Genomic DNA, 20515 nt, shown 5'->3' with positions numbered 1-20515 from the left:
CTCCAAATGCACCCAGAGGGGCATCCGAACACAGACAAAATCATCAATTGACAAAGAGCTGCTCTATCTGAGAAGATGGTGTCTGTGAGCTCGGGTTGCTGGCTCTCCCACCGCCAGTGTCCACCTGCTGCACCCCCTGCTGCACTGAAAGATCCCCCAGAGGCCCCTTGAGGGCACATTCCTGGGCTGCCCCCACCAGTCAGATCCCAAGAGAGGGCCTAGGGACCTATTCCCCTGGGGCCTCAGAGGCACAGGCTGGGCTGAGCACTTGGGAGAGAAAACCTCCTATGGAGGAAGAGACAGGAGGGAGAGGGGAGGGGGGAGGGGAGGAACTGGGAGTGGGGAGCTGGGACAGGCCAGCCCCACTGGCTCTGACCTCACCAAAGTGCCTCTGGCTGCAAAAAAGATCAAACCTGGGCTCAGACTCCCTCTGCACACTTGCTGGGAGAGCTAAGGAAAATGTTGGGGTTCATATCCCACAGCTAAGAATGAATTCTTGGACATCTTTGGTGTGAAAGCTCATGACAGAACCTGTGGGCAGGGAGAGCTGCCCTGGGGGCACAAGGAGATGCTCCTGGTAGACTTGCAGGTGGGGAGGAGGTCAGGGAGTGACAAGGTTCCCAGGACCCTGAGGGGGCCAGCTATTGGCTATTGTTGGGGAAGGTCATTTGTTATTGGCTAGTAAAATCCTAGGGTCATGAGACCCTTCAGAAGTGCATGGGGCCACATGCTTGGGGGATGACAGCCAGCATGTATCCTGGGGGTGGAGATGAAGGAGGTTTCCTAAGGAATCCTGCGGGGTGGGACCATGTCAAGCCTGTTGCCCCTCACCAAGTGTTCTGGAGGAAGCCCCCATGCCCCGGGGAACAGGGCCTTTCTGGGCTGCTGTCGGCAGTAAGAGCACTTATCTTCCCACATCTGTGACCACCCACTCTGGGGCCTCGGTCTCCCCATCTGTAAACCAGGAGTGGGAAGAGGGAATGTAGGTGAAGAACCAGCCCCTGGGTACCTGGTTGCAGCCCCCCCCCCCCCCCGCCCCACTAGCAGTCCTCGGTCCCTCAGCTTGAAGCGTTCCTCCTTCTATTTGTGTCTCACAAACTCACATTAAGGTCTCCCGCCTTTCTGCACATTTGCTGGAGACACGACAAGGCCCTGAAGCTAAGGCGACTTTCTCACCACTTGGAGCAAAACGCCCGTTGCGGGAGAGGCCGGGAGGGAAGGGGAGGGGTGGGGGTGGGGGGTGGGGGTGGGGGGTGGGGGGTGAGCCTCACCAAACCCTGCTGACTCCTCCCTCCACTCCTGAGTTCATTCTGAGGGAGGAGGGACACCCAGGGGACTGGGCCTAAGGAGGACCCGAGGGGGGCGCTGGGGGGGGACGGGGAGTGCTCCGGGGGTGGAGGGCTCCGGGGTCAGGGGGGTCAGGGAGGGGCGTTCCGGGGATGGAGGGGGCAGGGGAGGCTCCGGGGTGGGGGGCGGGCTCCGGGGGGCCGGGCTGAGGCAGAGAAACGGGGAAAGGGGGGTGGGGCTCGGGGTGAGCACTGGGCGAGGACTCGGAGGCGAGGGCGGTGACCTCCCCGCAGCCCCGCCCCGGGAGCCCCGCCCCGCCCGCGGCCCGCCCCGGGAGCCCCGCCCCGGGAGCCCCGCCCCCTCCCCCCCTCCCCCCTCCCCGCCGCCGCCTCCTTCCCGGGCGCCCGCAGCCAGTCCGCCGCGGAGCCGCCGAGATGTGGGTCGCGTTCCCGCTGCTCTGCGCGGCCGCGGGGCTCCTGGGACTCCCGGCCTGCGGCGCCACGGACGCCTCCGCGAGCTCCTTAGGTACCGGGAGGGGGCGCCGCGGAGAAGGGGCCTCGCGGGCGGCTCGGTCCGCGGAGGGCGGGACGGGGGCAGAGGGACACGGCCTGCCCGCCGCCCAGGACCGGGGCCTCCGCGGGGGGGACCCGGGCGGTCGCGAGGAGGTGCGGGAGCCGGGAGCCGGGGGACGGGGGGCGGGGGGCGGGGGGCGGGGGCGGGGCCCGGCGGCCGCAGGCCCTGGAAGGCGGGGAAGGCGGCCCGGTGCCTGCGCGCCCCGCGGGGTCCTAGAGGACTGTGGCGGGGCCTCTGCCAGCGTGGGCAGGGACTTTCCAGCCTTTCTCGCAGCCCCTGGGGATCCCCGCGGGTGCCCCGAGAGGCTCTGTGGGATGGCCGGCTGCGCCGCGGCGGGTCCGCACACCTGACGTACGGTCGGGCCACCTGCACGGCGCCCGCGCCGCCTCCGTGCTGCCCTCGCACCCCTTACGCTGCTGGGGCTGCGAGCACCTGCCCGGGCTGGAGGCCCTGCCCTGCGGGCCCCCCTACCCTGCTGCGGCCCACCTCAGCCCTCCACCCCCTGGGCTCTGAGCTCCCTGCCCAGCTGCCCTCCTCACCCTGGGCACAGAGTTGCCAAAGCACAGCCTGGAGACAGGACACAGATTGCTGAGGCTGAATCTTCTCCGCTCCGAATCTTGCCTCACTCCTCTCTACTCAAATACAAGAAAGCCCCCCAGGTCTGCAAGGAGGCCGGCAGACGGGCAGCCCCAGGCCAGCCCCAGGCCCGCCCCAACCTGAAGAAAATCCAGTGCCCCCAGGCTTGGCTTCACCCTCCCATGTGGGCTGCGCGGACCGGGGTTGGCGCTAGAAGCCAACCTAACCCCCGAGCGGGGCTCTGAAAGCTTTTCCTGTCTAGGGCCAGAGAGTAAATACTTTAGGTGTTGTGGCGGCAGAGTTTGTAGCAAGTACTTCACTCCGCCCTGGAGAGCAGCCCCAGACAGGATGCAAATGAATGAATGTGGCCGTGTTCCCAGAAACTTTTATTTATGGATGCTGAAATGTGAATGTGGATGATTCTCAGGTCTTACAAAATGTTGTATGTTTCTTTCAATCATTTAAAAGCGTAAGAAGACATTTTTCAGTTTGCCATAGTTTGCTGACCCCTGCCCCCAGACAGGGCAGACATAAATATACTTTGTCCAGAAGCACAGTGGATTTGAGATGTGTCTGTCTGGGCCCCGGGCTCACCAGCAGAGCCTTCCGGCCCAGCCCCCAGGGCATCTCAGCTCTTACTTCCACTGACCTCCTGTGAACGAGAAATAGTCCTGGGTGTCATACCTGTCATACTTGTTGCTTTTGAAATATCCCAGAGGGGGAAAGCTGGCCAGTTGTCCTGAACTCTGTCCTGCTTGAAATCCTGCTGAGTGGAGGCCCATCTCCTCTGTAGCCACCAACTGCAGCAGGGCCCGGTGACCAGGACTGGAATCCTCCAAAACCCTTTGCAGGATTGTAGTGGAGAAATCGGTGTTTCTTTCCCGTGGAAAGTGACTCTAGCTCGGTTTCTAGAATAGGGAGGTGTGTGACCCACAAGGGAAGTTAGACTGCTGAGCATCTTCTTCCGCCGGGGGAGGGGGAGGTCCCTGGAGGAGCACAAACCCCAACAGATGTGGGTCCAGCCCCTCCACTCCCAGACATCCTCTTTGCTAAAGCCAATCTGCACCTCAATCTGAACCTCTGGTCATAAACACATCAGAGACAGCAAAAAAACGGATGGTAACAAATCTTCCTCAAAACTTGCCAGTTCCTCAAGGAAACTGAAATTGAAGACAGGACCTCACCAACGTATCAGCTGATGAAGTCTTAGATGGTCAGGTGATTGGGGCATAGAAATTGAGAAACCTTGCCTTCCATCGCCGGAAGCAATAAGTAATTAGTAATCTGCTTATTTAGCAGGATTTCTTAAGTCTTTTGACCTATAAAAAAACAAAGATTGGGGCGCCTGGGGGCCTCTGTTGGTGAAGCTCTGCCCTCAGCTCATGTCTTGATCCCAGGGTCCTGGAATCCAGCCCACATCTGGCTCCCTGCTCAGCGAGAGTGGGGGGTCTGCTTCTCCCTCTCCCCCCCACCCCACTTGTGTGTACTTGCTCTCTCTTTCTCAAATAAAATCTTTTAAAAAATTAAAAAGACCAGGGATCCCTGGGTGGCGCAGAGGTTTGGCGCCTGCCTTTGGCCCAGGGCTCGATCCTGGAGACCCGGGATCGAATCCCACGTCGGACTCCCTGCATGGAGCCTGCTTCTCCCTCTGCCTGTGTCTCTGCCTCTCTCTCTCTCTCTCTCTCTCTGTGTGACTATCATAAATAAATAAAAATTAAAAAAAAAACAACTTAAAATTAAATAAAGAAGTATCTTTAAAAAAAAATTAAAAAGACCAGAATTAATACTGACCCATTAAAAAAATAGGAAATACTCACCCATGAATCTATAAATCCATGAGGGGGGGGTTACTTAGAAAAGTCCTGCTGATCTCATTAAGAGATGCATTTCTTTTTTTTTTTAAGATTTATTTATTTATTTGAGAGAGAACTTGCGCATGCCCAGGGTAGGGGGACATGGGGAGAAGGAGAGAACCCCAAGCAGACTTCCCACTGAGCATGGAGGCCAACGAGGACATCCATCCCGTGAGATCAGGACATGAGCCTAAACCAAGAGCTGTAAGCTTAACCCCCTGAGCCAGCCAGGTGCCCCTAAGGATGCATTTCTGATACAGGTTTATTTTTTATGTTTAACAATTACTTTTCACAATGTATATAATATATTTGAAATATTTTGATCGGTTGGGGTATTGATGGTGAGGATTTATTCTGGATTGAATACTGGAATTCAATCCAGAATAAATTTATATAATGTTCAGAGATGCGTGAATCACAGGAAGTAAACATAATTTTGATGTATGCTTCTTGTCCTTGTTGCATAAAAGGATGGTATGTTTCATTACTGACGGCGGGCATTAACTCAGACTGTATGCAGATTCCCTTGACTAGCTTTAAAAGAAGGATGTGGCATCTTATTTTAAAATGATATTCACAAAAATAAATAAATAAGTTAATTAATTAATTAAAATAAAATGATATTTACAGGGCCCCTGGCTGGCTCAGTTGGTCAGATATTGAGCTCTTCATCCTAGGGTCGTGAGCTCAAGCCCCATGGTGAGCATGGAGCCTACTTAAAATTAAAAAAAAAAAATTGAAAAATTAAAAAGACAGTATTTACTATAAGTTGGAATACATTCTTTGTAGCCATTTAAATGTAGCCTGAAATTTTTAGATAGCTCAAAAAGATACAAGGTATAGCGGGGGTCCATCCACAAAGAGCTGGTGTATGGTTTGTGTTCACACTGTGGGCACACAGCCAGGTCTGGGGCACAGACCACGGGACAGTGCCATGTCGAATATATTGGTTGTCTGTGTCTTGAAGAAAAAATTTGCTGACCCTTGGGGATTAGATTTTTTAACTCACTTCTTATTGAAGTATATCATACAGAGAAGCACACATATCGTTAAATACACATTTCAGTGGATTTCCACAACGTAAGCACCATTGTGTGACCAGCAGCAGGTGAAGCCATGGGGCATTGTGGGACCCAGGCACCCCAGGTGCCCGCTCCAGGGACATCCCGTGTCCTGTCCACACCACAGGTTCTGTTACCAGTGCCACTGCAGTGAGAGCCTGACTTCTGCATTCTGCACCAGATAACACCATTTTTGGTGCCTTCACTGTAGTCTCATTTCCTGAAATGCAGATCAGCTCTGAAGTGCCCTGCGTGGCTGAAGGCCCCATTCATTGCCAGGCACCCGGGCTAATGTCTTTTGTTTTTTCTTTTTACAGAGAAAGTTCACTTCAAGTCATGGACGGTGCAGGTCAGTGGTCACCGTCTTCCTGAAGCTTTTTGTTTCTCTGTTGCCTGCTATCAGAGCCGACGGTGCCAGACTTGGGATGATGGGGAGGGATTTTCCCACCCACACCCCCTGGGTCTTTCCAGACTGGGAATTGGCCAAGATGGGAAAGATTCGGTTAGGTTAACGCCTTCCAAACAGTTGTCCCCAGTGATTTTGGCAGCTGGCAGCCTTTATAGCCTGGGCACTCAGGGCCATATTTTATATTTGGATACATTGCATGCTGGCTGCAGAATTAATTGCAGAACACTGGTGCATGGGCTTTTTGAAAAGTGATGATTTTTGTCCCAGACTTGAGCCAATGCCAGCTGTGGGTCACTGGAGGACCTGCATTTGGCACATTTCTTCCCCATGGCCCCAGGGTGTGTGCCTATGACCTCCTTTCACAGCTGACACCCAAGAGTGTCCTGCCTCCTAACAGGGCTTAAGCTCCAAAAACTCCATTGTACGGTAGGGAAAAGTTCCACCCATCCTCTTATAAAACAAACTGTCCCCTTCTGGCGAGCCACATCTTGTTTCCCTGACTTATTGTGGCTGTGTTTCGTTTCAGCACCAGAAGAAGTACAGCTCGGAGGAGTACCACCAGAGGCTGCAGACCTTCGTCGGCAACTGGAGGAAGATAAATGCTCACAACGCTGGGAACCACACGTTTAAAAGTACTGCGGGGCTGCCTCTCCTCCAGGCTCCGCGGGGCCACGTCTCAGAGCTGTTAGTGGCAGCCGATGCTTGGAGGCCCCCCGGGAGGGATATGGAGTGGAGGGACGGCCCGAAGCCTCCCTGAGCTGACCGCAGTCCTGGCTCTGCTGGGTCTCTGATATCCCCATGGCTGCAGGACAGGGGTGCTGAGCCCTCTGGATGGTCCTGGATTTCACAGGAGGCCTCACAGAAGCCCCACCACACTCTTGCCAGCTGAGGGTCCCTCCCATGCTGAGTGCTGCCCTTGGATCACTGGGTGGCAGGCCCCCTTCAGCAATGTGCTCTGCACTCAGGAGCAGACTCCAGGGACAGATCTGCCCTCCGTCCAAGTCATTTCCCTAGAAGCATACACACCGCTTATACACAGAGGCCTCAGAAATGTCAGTAGGGTCCACGACATTGGTATTGTGGGCAGCAAGTATAATAAAAGCTGTGCTTGAATCTCATCCCTGCCCAGTGCTCTGTGCGACCATGGGGTGGCGGGGGGTGTGGGAGGGTGGTTACATCGTCAGAGATGTGCTAGGCTGGCAGGTAGTGATGGGAAGGCTCTCCACCCTGGGCACAGGTGGGAATGCACCTGGGGCAGATGTAGCGGCTCTTCACCTGAATGTCCATCAGACTCTCCAGTGGGGTGTCTGAACCCACTCCTGGATGGGGTGCCCAGGCCCTACCACGTACTAGCCACACCCACACCCCTGCCATGCAGCCCACTTGTATGCAAAGGACGAGCTCCCAGGCGGTTCTTTTTTTTTTTTTTTTAAGATTTCATTTATTTATTCATGATAGACAGAGAGAGAGAGAGGTAGAGACACAGGCAGAGGGAGAAGCAGGTTCCATGCTGGAAGCCTGACACGGAACTTGGTCCCAGGACCCCAGGATCACACCCTGGGCCAAAGGCAGGCGCTAAACCACTGAGCCACCCAGGGATCCCCCTCCCAGGTGGTTCTGAAGCACATGGAGCGTTGACCTTGCTCTGATCAATGATAATTACATTTAAAACCTACAGAGGTGCCAGTCGCTGCAGCTGGAAATAGCACACAGGTTAACTGGGGCTGGTAATGTTTCTGTTTCTTAATCAGTGCCTTAGTAAGCGCCTCTTTGGATTTTTTTGTTTTTCCTTCTCTTTTTCAGTGGGGCTGAACCAGTTTTCAGACATGAACTTTGCTGAAATAAAACACAAGTATCTCTGGTCGGAGCCTCAGGTGGGTGTTAGTCATTGTGACCCAAGCCAACTCTTTCCACTCAGACCTTTGGAATAAGTTCAGAGTCTGCCAACTTCCAGCCAGACTCAAGCCTACCCGGCTCCGGGGGATGGTGGGGAGGAGTGCAGCTTCCTGGGGCATCAGGTGGCTCCCAGCAGCTGCTCAAGCCATGCACACAGCCTTAGCTGTGTGTGCCCCAAACTTAGGGTTGCCAGAGAAAATACAGATGCACAATTAAAACTGAATCTCAGGTAGATAACATAGGGTATTTTAGCGTGAATATGTCCTAAGTACTGTGCGGGACATACTTTCGCTATAGTTACTCATCGTTCATGTGAAGTTAAAATTTAACTGGATGAACTGTGTTATTACTTATGAAATCTGGCTCCCAGGACCTCACTCCCCCACCTGGGTCATGTCATTGAGCATTAGGCCCCAACAGGTTGGGGCGGGATGTTGCTACAGTGATAGTCGTTCTCTTGGTGATTGTTTTACTTGCACACATTTCCATCAAAAAAATTTTCTGTTCCCCTGAAAGAATTGTGTTTGGTCATTCCAGAATTGCTCAGCCACCAAAGGTAACTACCTCCGGGGGACAGGTCCCTACCCCCCTTTTGTGGACTGGCGGAAAAAAGGAAAGTTCGTGTCACCGGTGAAAAATCAGGTATGTGTGTCCATCCCCTGTCCTTCCCCAAAACATAGCCACATTCACAGACAAAACAGCAGGAAGAGAAACTCAGAACCCCAAACTGGCAAGTGTCTCCCCAACTCTGTTTCTTGTCGGCCTCCAGCTGCCTTCCTCTGCAAGGCTGTGAGCTCCCTACCTCCACAGGCTGCTCTGGAGGAGGGAGCAGTCCCTCTTGGTTGGACTGATGTCCCCCTGTACCCCCTGCCCAGAGCTCCTCAGTGGCCCCCGGGCTCCCACAAAGTCACCCGAAGCAGCAGTTCTCTGTGCCCTTCAGAGATGGGACACAGGGCCCCATTCCTCCCACCCCATGCAAGGCCTGGCCCAGCCCCTCCAGCTGGGGGATAGCAGGTGCTTAGCGAGCAGGGTGACACCAGCCTTCCAAATGACACTGGCCTCCTGGCAGGGAGTGTGTGTCCTGCTTTCTACACCCACAAAGCTACGGCCTGGGGGCTGGCTCTGTTCTGGAGAGTCTCCCCTCTGCCCACTGTGTCCCTCCCCTGGAAGTCACAGCAGCTGCCTTTCCAGAAAGAGGCCATGCTTTCCCCTTCAGAAAATGCAAGGTGCAAGCTTCCCTCCTGCAAACACTGGCTTTCGTATCAAAACGCTCCCTGGGAAATGTTTTCTCCACAGCTTCCTATCCTCTCAGGCCTGGGGCTCCTGGAGCTGGCACTCTGGACGTTCGCTGCAGCCCCTGGGAGCCACAGAGCAAAGCCCTCTGCCCCCCCAGAGTCAGTTTTTAGACTAAGAATCCCATGACAGGTTTTTTGTTTGTTTGTTTTTAAGATTTTATTAATTAATTAATTTATTTATTTATTTATTTATTTGAGAAAAAGAGAGAGCACGAGCAGGGGGAGGGTCAGAGGGAGAGGGAGAAGCAGGCTCCCTGCAGAGTGCAGAGCCCAACATGGGACTCAATCCTCGGACCCTGAGATCACAATCTGAGCCGAAATCAAGAGTCAGACATGTAATCAACTGGGCTGCCCAGGTGCACCGAGAATCCCATGACAACTTAAAGCCATGAGTTTTCTGTGTAGAAGCCTGACTCTGCTCACTGTTGGGGCAGGGAGGTCTGTCAGGAATGTTCCAGGGCCTTCTGGAGAGCTCTGGCCACTGGGGAGCCTGGGCCACCAGGTGCAGGGCTGGAGCAAGGTGGTGGCTATGGCCACCGTGCGGATGCAGACACAGCAGCAGATTCTGACGTTAGCTCGGCAGCCCCGCATGCTTCTCGGGTCACAGAGGAGCAAACCAAGGCTGAGGGCTGGCCCGGCGTCCAGGTGGATGGGGGCAGAGGGGGCTGCATGCCAGGTTTCTGCCTCCCTCAGCCAGAGAGCCTCAGATGGGGTCACCCCCGTACTGACAGGAGGATGTGGGAGGAAGGGACCAGGGGGGCCCTCCAGGACAACACCAACCTCCTGAGGGCAGGGCAGGGGCTGGATGTGAGAGAGAGTCGAGAGGTAGAACCACCTGTGGAGGGAGAGACGAGATTGGTGGGCCATCTCAGATGACCAGCGGGGTGGAGGTGGAGAGGCGGGAGCTGACCCCCTGGCTCGCACAGCTGTGCTTGCTGGGATGTGAATGGGCAGGTGGGCAGCAGGCTCTGGCAAGTTCAGGGGCTGCTGGTGACTGTGGAGGGCAGGGGGTGGGCGGGCGCGGCAGCCCGGCAGTCAGGTGTCTGGGCTCAATGGAGGTGAGGGCTTGAGGAGTTAGTTTGTTAGGACTGTGAGTAGAATGAGGTTGGAGGTGGAGTGGTGGTAGAGAAGGTGCTGGAAACAGGATGTGGGTGAGTCCTGCTCAGACACCGTGGAGAGAAGAAGAGCCCGTGTGAGGTTCAGACGTAGAAGGAAAGCAGAAGATCACAGGATGGGGGTCACCCTTGCAGGGCAGTGGGCTTGGTGTGTGAGGGGCCGGGGCTGGGAAGGTGCTGGTGGTCGGCGGCTCCTGCTCCGTTATGGGCCTCAGTCCTGTCACCTGTTAACCCAGACGACCTTGGCCGCGTAGGGCCTGATGGTCCACATGGATGGGAGCCCACTTTTCTCGGGCCTTCGTCCTGATGTTCTCGTTACTGACCCCCGACCTCTGTCCCGGCCTCTCTAGGGCGGCTGTGGCAGCTGCTGGACCTTCTCCACCACGGGGGCCCTGGAGTCCGCCATCGCCATCAAAAGTGGGAAGTTGCTCTCTTTGGTAAGCAGCCCGCCCCCGGGGTCACCTGCTGAGGTCACGGCTTTGCCCTGAGGCCTCACAGAGAGGGCCAGGTATGCCATCGGGCTCCTTTAGAGCTTCGGTGTAGATGCTGTTTCCACTGGTCATCAGGCACCTCCCCCTCGTGGTCATTCGGCCTGTGAAACTGAACGCACGTTCTAGAATGACTGAGGCCACCTGCGGCCTTCGGAGAGCAGAGCCTGGGAGGCAGGCTTCTAGGAGCCAGTCCGGCCCGAGCTGCCTGGCTGTCTTCCCCGAGGGCAGGGCCAGGGCCCATGTGTCCAGCTGCTGAGCTCACAGCAAGGGATGAGGGTGGGTGAGGGTCCCCAGCGGGGCTGTCCCCTCCCGCTCCCACTCGCCACTGCAGGCATGTGCGCCTCCCAGCCGTGTGCACCAATGGGCAGCACCCTCACCCCCCTGCTTGGTCCCAGCGGCTGAGCCCCTCCCTCCATGTGCCAGCTGCTGGTCCCTGCCTCGGCAGCTTGACGTCTACGGCATCTGGACATGGGGCTGATGGGGCCACAGGGGTGTGCTGTGGGGAAGGCTCAGCAGCCTGGGCCAGAGCCTCCAGTGGTCTCTACCCTGCTCACCACGCTGTGTGTCCCTCCAGGCAGAGCAGCAGCTGGTGGACTGTGCCCAGAACTTCAACAATCACGGCTGCCAAGGGTACGTCCCTGACCGACAGGCCCTCCCGGGGTCCCTCTCCTGCCCCGCAGATCGCTTCTGTCGGGTATAGCATGTGCCGGCCGCTGCCCCGTCCCAGTGTCACAAAGGAGATGGTCACCCTCAGGTCCTGCAGCCAGAATGTGACAGAGTGTGACCCAAGCCCAGGCCACTCTGCTCCCGAAATCTGCCCTCCATCCAGGGTGTCCCCCCGGCCTCACCACAGTGCAGGTGGCCTCAGCAGCCCCTGCAGCCACAGCCAGATGTCCGCCTGGCCCTTCCACACAGTTAAAGTTCCGAGCAGCCCCACCTGGCCATCAGAAGTGGTAAAAGTGCTCGTGCTGATGGCTGTGTCTTTACTGCTCCCGTCTCCTTGGCCGGTCCTTAACATCGTCATCAGGGGTTTATTTGCTCGTGTGTCTAGTGTCCATGGCCACTGTCCTAGTGCATGCATGCATCCGGCCAGGCTCTTCCCCCTCATGGCCCAGTTCTGGGGAGGGACATCCTTGGGCTCCATGTGTAAGGGGGGGCTCCCTGTCCTCTGGTTCATGTTTTCACGCACTCCACATGTGTGACTGAGCACCTACATGTGGCTGGGCCCTGGGGACATGCAGCCAACAGAGCATACAGAGCTGATGTTCTAGCTGATGTTCTAGACCCAAAATAGTGTGCTGTGGGTCAGGGGGTGACTAGTGCCAGGGTCAGGAGCGGAGGGGACAGGGTGTGGGGGTGCTAGGAGCTGTGGCTGGACGGCCATGAGTGGCTCCGGGCTCTCAATGACAACATCGGCCACACGGGCTTGATGGGAGTGGTCAGGAAGTCCTATTTCTAGAGCACCTGCTGGCGGGGGCCCAGGGGGCATGATGGTGGTGGATACCCAGAGCTGGGCAGGTCCCTTACCCCAGAGGGGGCTGGCCTGGGGTCCCTGCGGCGTCTGAGAGCTCCCTGTTCCCCTGACGTGTGGTTCCTGGGTCTGAGGAGCATGGGGCCAGGGCCGGGCCAGTCCAGGTGGGCAGGCCTGTGTGTGCTTCCCGCAGGGGGCTCCCCAGCCAGGCGTTCGAGTACATCCGCTACAACAAGGGCATCATGGGTGAAGACAGCTACCCCTACAAGGGCCAGGTAACTGGGGGCTGCCGCAGCTTCATAGTCTTGGCCAGCAGAACTGGCCAGCGCCATCCCCTTCAGCCTCAGAGAGCACCAAGACGGGGTGGGGGACCCCCACGCCCTTGAGCTATAGCCCGGCCCCTCCCACCAGAGTCATCTGCATCCACCAAGCCCTGCCCACCTGCTGCTCCCAATCTCCTGGGTCCCCCCCACACACTGAGTATACCAGGGCGCCCGCCTCTGCTGTCCTTCCTGTCCAGCAGCACAACCCATGGGGTCAGTCTCAGGCTGACCACACTCTCTGACACCTGCACCCTCTCTGCCCACGGCCATCTTTCCCCCAGACCTGTGGCTCTGCCTGCATTTCCGCTCACCAATAAGCAACACCAGCCCCCCAAAACCTGCTGGCCACTGGCAGGCTGTCTGAGGGTGATTCCCACCGCAGACCCTCACTCAAGTTCTGCCTCCCAACCATCGGGACCCCACAACTGTTCTGTGGGTTCACCCACGTCTCCGTCTCCATCATCCAGCTCTCCTGGGGCTGCCGAGTGGGCTCTCGGACCTGGCTCTGACCACTCACCTGCCTTATGCAGGATGCTTCAGAGGCTGTTGGCGGCCTGCCCTCTCGCCTATTGTCTCGCCTCTCATAAACCTTGGGCTCCAGCCCAGCCACTTGCTGGTTCCCAAACATCGCATCGTGCCTCTTGCCATCCCCACCCTCTGTGCTTGCTCTTTCCTCCACATGACCTGCCTCTGCACCTGCCTTGTGTCCGGAATGTCTGTGCACTAGCACCTCTTTCCCCTGCCAGGCAGCTCATGCTCACCTCCAGTTCTCCCCAGGTCCCCCAGGCTCCCATAGGCCCACCTCTGCCAAAGCAGTGCTGGGCTCCTATGAGCTCCTTGAGAACAAGGATGCCCCTGACCCTCTCTTAAGTGATCCCATGATCCCCTGGCACTCAGAGATTTAGCTCTGCAGACATTATCAAATGGCATGGCATGGGGGGGTGGCCCTAACCCTCAGCCTGGGGCCGATCCCCCTAACTCGTGCTGCCCTGAACAGGACGGTGACTGCAAGTACCAGCCCAGCAAAGCCATTGCTTTCGTGAAGGATGTAGCCAACATCACCATTGTGAGTACCGGCCCTTCTCTGCAATGGGCAGCATGTTCTCGTGAGGAGGCCAGCGTCCACTGCTGTCCACTGGCCAGCGGGCACAGCAGGGCAGCCTCTCCTGGCGGCAGATCACTTTGACTGGACAGTCTCCATTATCGGGGCATCCCAGCCACAGTGGTGGCAGCAGGTGGGAGGTGGGTGAGACAAGCACCAGATGCTTGGGCTCTGACCCGGGTCTGTGCGGGACTCTGGTCTGGCCTGTTTTCTCCTTTGTAAAATGCAAGCAGGAATCCCCATCCCGAGGAGCAGAGTGTGAATGTGTGACATCAGCGTGTGTGTAAGCGATCGAATGCAAGTTGGAGGATGACTGTTAGGTTATGTTTGTTACTGTTGTTAGTAACAAACAACCCCAAAGTGTGGAGTTGGTGTCTCCCACGTGGTGTGGCTGTTGGCATAGGCGGGGCTGCACTCCATGTGGCTGGCTTCACTCCAGGATGCAGGCAGGGGATCGGAGTGGCCAATTTTGATGGCTTTGTGGGGGCAGAGGTGCTGGGGGCAGGGCAGGGGGAGTCACAGGGGCATGTAGGGGGACCGCAGCAAATGGGTGGGAGGGGCCCAATGAGCTGTATACCTGCACCGTGGCCTCTACTCTAAGGTGGGGCGTTCCCTAGAAAGAGAGACGACCCACAGACCCCACCAGCAAAGGGGAGGGAGGTCACAGGAGAGTCAGGGTGTCAGAGGAGGGACCCGTAAGCCAAATAACCCAAAGGAGCCTGGCCGTTCTGGCACAACCCCGCTATCTGCTGTGAGGAGGGGGCAGCCAGCCCCTTGGTGGCTCCTCAGTCCAACACAAGATGCCTGCACTGCCCCGGACCCCCATCTCTACCTCGGGGCAGAAAGCCAGCCAGAGGGGGGCAGAGAGGTGACAGACTGTGTGTCCACAGAATGATGAGCAGGCGATGGTGGAAGCGGTCGCCCTGTACAACCCTGTGAGCTTTGCCTTCGAGGTCACCAGCGACTTCATGATGTACAGGAAAGGCATCTACTCCAGGTGAGCCAAGGGCCCCCCGCAGGCAGGCCTCGGGGCCCGGCTCTGAGCCTGGCCACACTTGCATGACACCAGCCGTGGGTGTCTGCGGCTCTTGGGGTGGGAATGGGGAGGGCAGACCCAGGCCAAGGGCAACGCACTCTCCATCAGCCCAGGAGCTGCCTCCAGTTTGAGGGCAGTGAGGGGTGGGCACGTAGCTGCTCGTAGGATGCTGGGCTGGGGGCTCCCCCAGCAACCTGGAACGGGGCCCAGGACCATCCCACCATCTGACGTCGTGGCCCTGCAGAGACTCCGATCCATGTCCTCCCTGGCCTCGCGCTGCCCCAGACCCCGCCACCAGTCCATCCTCCACGTGGAGTCAGAGTGCCCCTGTGAAGCACTATCTGGCCATGCCACTTTCTGCTGCTCCTGTGTCCCCCTGTGGTCCAGAGTCCGCTGGGAAGGGGACCCTGGTGATCTGGGCCTCCATTCTCTGAACCCATTTCCCAGAGAAACACAGCTGCGCTGCCCATTGGACCCACTACCCACCGCAGCCACACGGGGGGTTTGTGGCATTGGGCATGTTGCCCCCTCCTGGGACCCTGTCCCCGCGGCGCTGACCCCTCCTATTTGCTCCCTGCCAGACGTGGCTTCCTGAGGCTGATGTCCTGCAGCAATGGGGCCGATTGATTCCTACCGGCCGTGCCTGGAACCGCTGCTCCCTGGGGCCAGTGGCATCAGACAGCTGCTGTCATCTTTCCCGTGGGTTCAAGCCTTTCTTTTCCTTTTCCAGCACTTCCTGTCATAAAACTCCAGATAAAGTGAACCACGCAGTCCTGGCTGTTGGGTACGGAGAGCAGAACGGAATACCCTACTGGATCGTGAAGAACTCCTGGGGCCCCCAGTGGGGCATGAACGGGTGAGCCACTTTGGGCAGGGCACTGGGAGGGGCCTCACCGCTGGAGTCAGGGGGCCTGGCTGGGGGGGGCGGGGCGGCAGGGCTTCTCCCTCAAGGACACACGTGGCTTCAGAGCCGGGGCAGGGGCAGGTCACCTGGCCAGCTGAGCCCCAGGGCAGGCCAGGGCAGGAGCCTGAGGCTAAGATTCCCCCACGCAGCCCCCTCCTGCTCCGGCCCCCACATCAGAAGAATCCTGTGCCAGACATGAGGTTCCCTTGTCCCTGGAGGGTCTGGCCGGAGGCTGGCACGGCTCAGCACGGTGCCACGGCTGGGAGGGCAGGTTGAAAGAACCTGGGCCACAGGCGTGCCTCAGACCATGAGCACCCATCCTGGGGAGGGGGCTGGAACCGGGTGCCGGGGTGTCCGCCATCAGACTGCGTGCCCTCAGGGTCCCGGTGATGATTAAGTAACTAGCTGAGGGCCGAGTCGGGAAGTTGTAGGGAAGTGGGATGGACGCAATGTGGTAGCCACAGGGAGGGAAGGGAAAGCCCGTCAGTCAGGTCAGGTCAGGGGTTTCCTGGGTGTTCGGCAAGCCAGGCCATCGCCCCTGGAGTCAGAACTCGTGGTACAGCATCCTAGGAAGGTCCGCCGTGAGGCAGCCCCAGCCCGTCCCCAGCTCGCTCTGTCTGCCCAGGTACTTCCTCATCGAGCGTGGGAAGAACATGTGTGGCCTGGCCGCCTGCGCCTCCTACCCCATCCCCCTGGTGTGAGCCGCCGCCCGGGCCGGTGCTGGAGTCCTGCCCTGGAGGAAGGGGCCCGGGACCCCCAGGGCCCTCGCCCCCATGCCGTGCCCTGAGGCCTGAGGAAAATGAGGAAGAAGAGCGCACCGAACGAGCGACAAGCCTACCACGTCTCCCACACGAAGGTGGCCGCCAGCTGTGTGCCTTCAACACTCCTGTTCACACACTTAAACCCAACGGCCAAGAATACTCTTTATCTCCCACATTTGGAGAGCACCCCTGTCTTTCCTGTGATCTGTATTCAATAAACATTTGGTGAACTCCTGCCGGGCCGGGCCTGTGCCTTGTGCTGCGACCTCACATGACCCAGGCCTACTCTGTCCTCGGACTTGCATCCCCCAGGAGAGAGGGGGCCTCCAGAGCCACCTGGCTGGGAGGATGGTGCAGGTGCAGGGGTCACTGTGCACCACGCAGGGGCCCAGGAGGAGGAGCAGGTGGGACTTGGGACCTTGGCAGGTTGCACCCCGGGCGGGGGCAGCTGCGGAGGCCAGAGGGACTGTGCCAGGCTCAGAAGAGGCAGGATTTGAACCCAGGCACCAGCCTGGAAGCTGTACCTCCCCATGTGGCCTCCCTGCCAGGACCGCCTACCCGTCCTCTCCAGCCCCTTGCCCTGAATGTGCCTGGTGCTCCTGCCAGCTCCACACCATCCTTTCCCTTTGAGGACACTGTGGGGTTTTTGATAACAAGCTTTATTTAGAAAACACCCATATGGTTTTAATCCATTAGGAAGTTCCAGTAACATGAAATGTTGCAACAATAAATCAAGACCAACAGTTGTGAAATAAAAGCCTATTTACTTAATGCAATAGAGCCCTAGACGCACGGTCTGTGACATAAGAGGCGCCCAGGAGCCCAGGAGCACACTGTTGCTGACCACCTGTCTGCAAGGCCTGGTCACCGCATGGGGGGAATAAACCAAATTAAAGTCCGCAGACAGTGTGATAATGTGACCAAAAACATCCAAGAGAGACAACAGAAAAGCTCAGAACAAACTGATCAGAAAGTGCCTGGTTCCCAGACACTGGAGACACAAAAAACAACAAAACCCAGAAGAAAATCATGTGGCCCCATAGCAACAACACTGGTCACCAGGAGTGACCATCAAAAATAACAGACATTTATAGACTAAGGAAACGACACAATTATGAAAAGCGAAAGCATGGCCTGAATAAACGGATCAGCATGCCATATTCTTGAGTGGAAAGAAAGAACACAAATAAGTGACTCTTGCCCAAAATAAAAACATGGGTTTGGTACATTTCCAAATAAAATGTCAGTAAAAGGGCAGCCCCGGTGGCTCAGCGGTTTAGCGCCACCTTCAGCCCAGGGCGGGATCCTGGAGACCCTGGATCGAGTCCCATGTCAGGCTCCCTGCATGGAGCCTGCTCCTCCCTCTGCCTGTGTCTCTGCCTCTCTCTCTCTCCTCTCTGCTCTCTCTCTCTCTCTCTCTCTCTCTCTCTCTCTCGCACGCGCACTCTGTGTGTGTGTGTCTCATGAGTAAATAAATAAAATCTTTTTTTTAAAGTGTCAATAAAATTGATACTTTCCATTTGTCTGAGGGGAAACAGGACACGGTGGTTAGGAGGATTTTATAAATAAGCAATGGGAATGAGGTCTGCGCTTGAAAGTGTACCCCAGCTAAGAACACATAATCGCCCAGAGTGCACAAAATAAGAATTCGGTGCATAAGGAACAGGTGGACAGATCAATTTTTACCACTCAGTAAAAGGTGCTAGGAAATTGAGCAACTATTTGGAAAAACAATTTAAACTAATCTTCTCCTGTGCTTTTTATAATAAAGTTTTAAATTTTGTAAGAGTTTCAAATTTAGAGAGTTCACATGAAGATGGTATCGAGAGTTTCCGTATGTCTCACACCTGGTTTTCTCTGTTACTGTCTCAGGATAGAAGGATGGCCTATTTATCAAAATTAATGAACCAACAGAGGACAAAAGGTGACCACCAGTCTCTTGTAAATGGGGCTGCAAAGGTCAATCCCGGACCCTTTGTTCGGTTAGCAGACCTCTGCTGCTGTCAGCTGTATGCAGCCTACCCCACCTCCACCCCACCAGGCACCAGGGAGCACACAAGGATGTTCTGGGCATCCTGCGTGAAGCAGGAAGAAGGGCCTATTTGGGTTTGAACAGAGGAGTGGGCAAGGCCACATCCCAGTGTGACAAATCCCCTCCATAGGCTCTGGACCTCCAGAGATCCAGAAGAGAGCCTGGTGTCAAGTAGGTGCAGCCCCACTGGTCATTTGTCAGGGTCCCCATCAGCCACCCCTCCAAAGGCAGGCCTGGGCTGGGCTCCAAAGGCCTGAGTCCATAGGACACACCTTTGGCCCCAAGGAGCTCCCTCACTGGGGTAAAAGACAACAAAGGAAAAATAAAACCAAACAAAAACAGTGAAAAGTCTGAAAGTTCAAGACATTACAATAAAAAATGATAATAAAATAAAAAATGATTCAGAGTGATATCATTTGTTGTTGTAGATGCAAAAATCCTCAACAAGATACTGAATGCAAACAAAATCCAGCAACATATGAAAAGGATTCTGTATCGTGAGCAGGTGGGGTTTATCCCAGGAATAAATGGTTGGCTCACCATATGAAAATCAATAAAATACACTGTATACCAGTGAAGGACAGAAACTGCATAATCCTCGCTCTAGACAGAAAGAGCTTTTTTTTTTTTTTTAAACAATCCAACATCCTTTCATGACAAAGGCATTTAGCAAACTGGTCATGGAAGGGGAACTTCCTCAACCCAACGAGGGCGTCTATGGAAAACCCAGAGCTAACGTCACCCTCAGTAAGGAAAGCTTCCCCCCTGAGATGCTGTCCTTGCCCCCTCTGTTCCACATTGTCCGGGAGGTTCCAGCCAGGGCCGTTCAGCAGATGGAGATGTCTCAGCCATCAGATCATAGAGGAGAAGATAAACTACCTCTGTGTGCAGAGAACATGATCTTGTACGTAGAAAATTCTGAGGAACACACACCCCAAAGAAACCACTGGTGTCAGCACATGACTTTGGCAGTGCTGCAGGATATGTTTCTATAGCCACCGACAGCCCAATTTACCATAGAATCGGCAAGAATAAAAATCTTAGGAAGAATTTAACAAGGGACGTGTAAGACTTACTAAATACTATAACATTTTATCAAAAGAAATTAACGTCTAGGAGTACCTGGGGGTGCTCAGTTGGTTGAGGGTCTGCCTTTGGCTCCGGGCACGATCCCAGGGTCCTGGGATGGAGTCCCGCATTGGGCTCCCCGCAAGGGACAGACGTACAGATCGATGGGTCGGAATTGAGAGACCAGACGGAATCATACAGTCATGGCTGATTTTCAACAAGGACACCAAGATAATTCAATGGGGAAAGAATCATCTTTTTTTAAGCCGGTGGTCCTGGGACAGCTGGACGTCCCCATGCAGAAGAATGAAGCTGGAGCCCTGCCTCACACTGTACACAAGAATCGAGTGAAGATGCACTGCAGACCTAAAAGTGGGTGCTGGGATCCCTGGGTGGCGCAGCGGTTTGGCGCCTGCCTTTGGCCCAGGGCGCGATCCTGGAAGACCCGGGATCGAATCCCACGTCGGGCTCCCGGTGCATGGAGCCTGCTTCTCCCTCTGCCTGTGTCTCTGCCTCTCTCTCTCTCTCTGTGACTATCATAAATAAATAAAAAAATTAAAAAAAAATAAAAGTGGGTGCTACCTCTGTAAGACTCAGAGAAGGGGCACGTCTTCAGGAGGCTGGATTTGGCGAGTTTCTTAGATATGACACCAAACACACGGGCAACAAGCGCAGCCACAAAAGATAAAGTGGACTTCATTAAAATGAAAGACTTTTGTGCTTCAAAGGAGCCTGTGAAGAAAGGACAAGGAAAACCTGAAGAAGGAGAGGAAATACTCACAGATCGTAGTGATCTGGGATTTGGAATAAAGAGATGTGTCTCAACAGTAAAGACACAACCAACCCAAATTACAAGTGGGCAAAAGATTTAAGTGGACACCCCCCAGAGAAGGTCAGCTGACATCACAGTCCAGCTGGGAGACGCACCGGGCGCCGTGAGGGTTGCACTCAGAGAGCCGGGCAGCAGTAGGAGCGGCCGAGGACGTGCAGGGCTTGTGACCCTCGCGTACCTGCGGTGACCGTACACGGCAGGAAGTCGCCCTGAAACCAGCGTGGCAGTTCCTTAAAAAATCTCACTGCGTGACCCAGCAATTCCACTCCCCAGGCAACCGAGAACGTGTCCACACAGAAATGTGCACGCGCATATTGAGAGCGGCATCGTTCATCGCTGCCAACACGTGGAACAACCCACGTGTCCATCTCCCGAAACAGGTAACAGATCAGCAAAACGTGGTCTGTCTGTATGGCAGATACTGAGCACT

At 55.9% G+C, this 20515-nt stretch overlaps 1 protein-coding gene across 1 annotated transcript; it reads left to right on the top strand.

The window, feature by feature from the left end:
- Positions 1–1668: 1668 nt before the first annotated feature.
- CTSH (cathepsin H) lies at positions 1669–16388 on the top strand. The gene is made up of 12 exons (XM_055326506.1): positions 1669–1812; positions 5668–5699; positions 6286–6391; positions 7563–7633; positions 8193–8297; positions 10416–10502; positions 11131–11186; positions 12221–12302; positions 13348–13416; positions 14343–14449; positions 15219–15344; positions 16018–16388. Exons 1-12 carry the CDS (start codon positions 1722–1724, stop codon positions 16091–16093), a joined length of 1008 nt encoding a protein of 335 aa, XP_055182481.1. The 5' UTR covers positions 1669–1721; the 3' UTR covers positions 16094–16388.
- The last annotated feature ends 4127 nt before the right edge of the window (positions 16389–20515 follow it).

The sequence above is a fragment of the Nyctereutes procyonoides genome, unplaced genomic scaffold (assembly GCF_905146905.1).
Source record: "Nyctereutes procyonoides isolate TBG_1078 unplaced genomic scaffold, NYPRO_anot_genome, whole genome shotgun sequence".
Classification (NCBI taxonomy): domain Eukaryota; kingdom Metazoa; phylum Chordata; class Mammalia; order Carnivora; family Canidae; genus Nyctereutes; species Nyctereutes procyonoides.
The sequence above is the reverse complement of the archived record's forward strand: the minus strand, read 5'-3'. Positions and strand labels throughout refer to the sequence as shown.

Bases quoted from the DNA above. Each gene is read 5' to 3' on its own strand.
- CTSH (XM_055326506.1), top strand. From the start codon at position 1,722: ATGTGGGTCGCGTTCCCGCTGCTCTGCGCGGCCGCGGGGCTCCTGGGA. The intron at 1,813-5,667 runs GTACCGGGAGGG...TTCTTTTTACAG, and splicing joins CGCCTCCGCGAGCTCCTTAG to AGAAAGTTCACTTCAAGTCA. The intron at 10,503-11,130 runs GTAAGCAGCCCG...GTGTCCCTCCAG, and splicing joins GTGGGAAGTTGCTCTCTTTG to GCAGAGCAGCAGCTGGTGGA.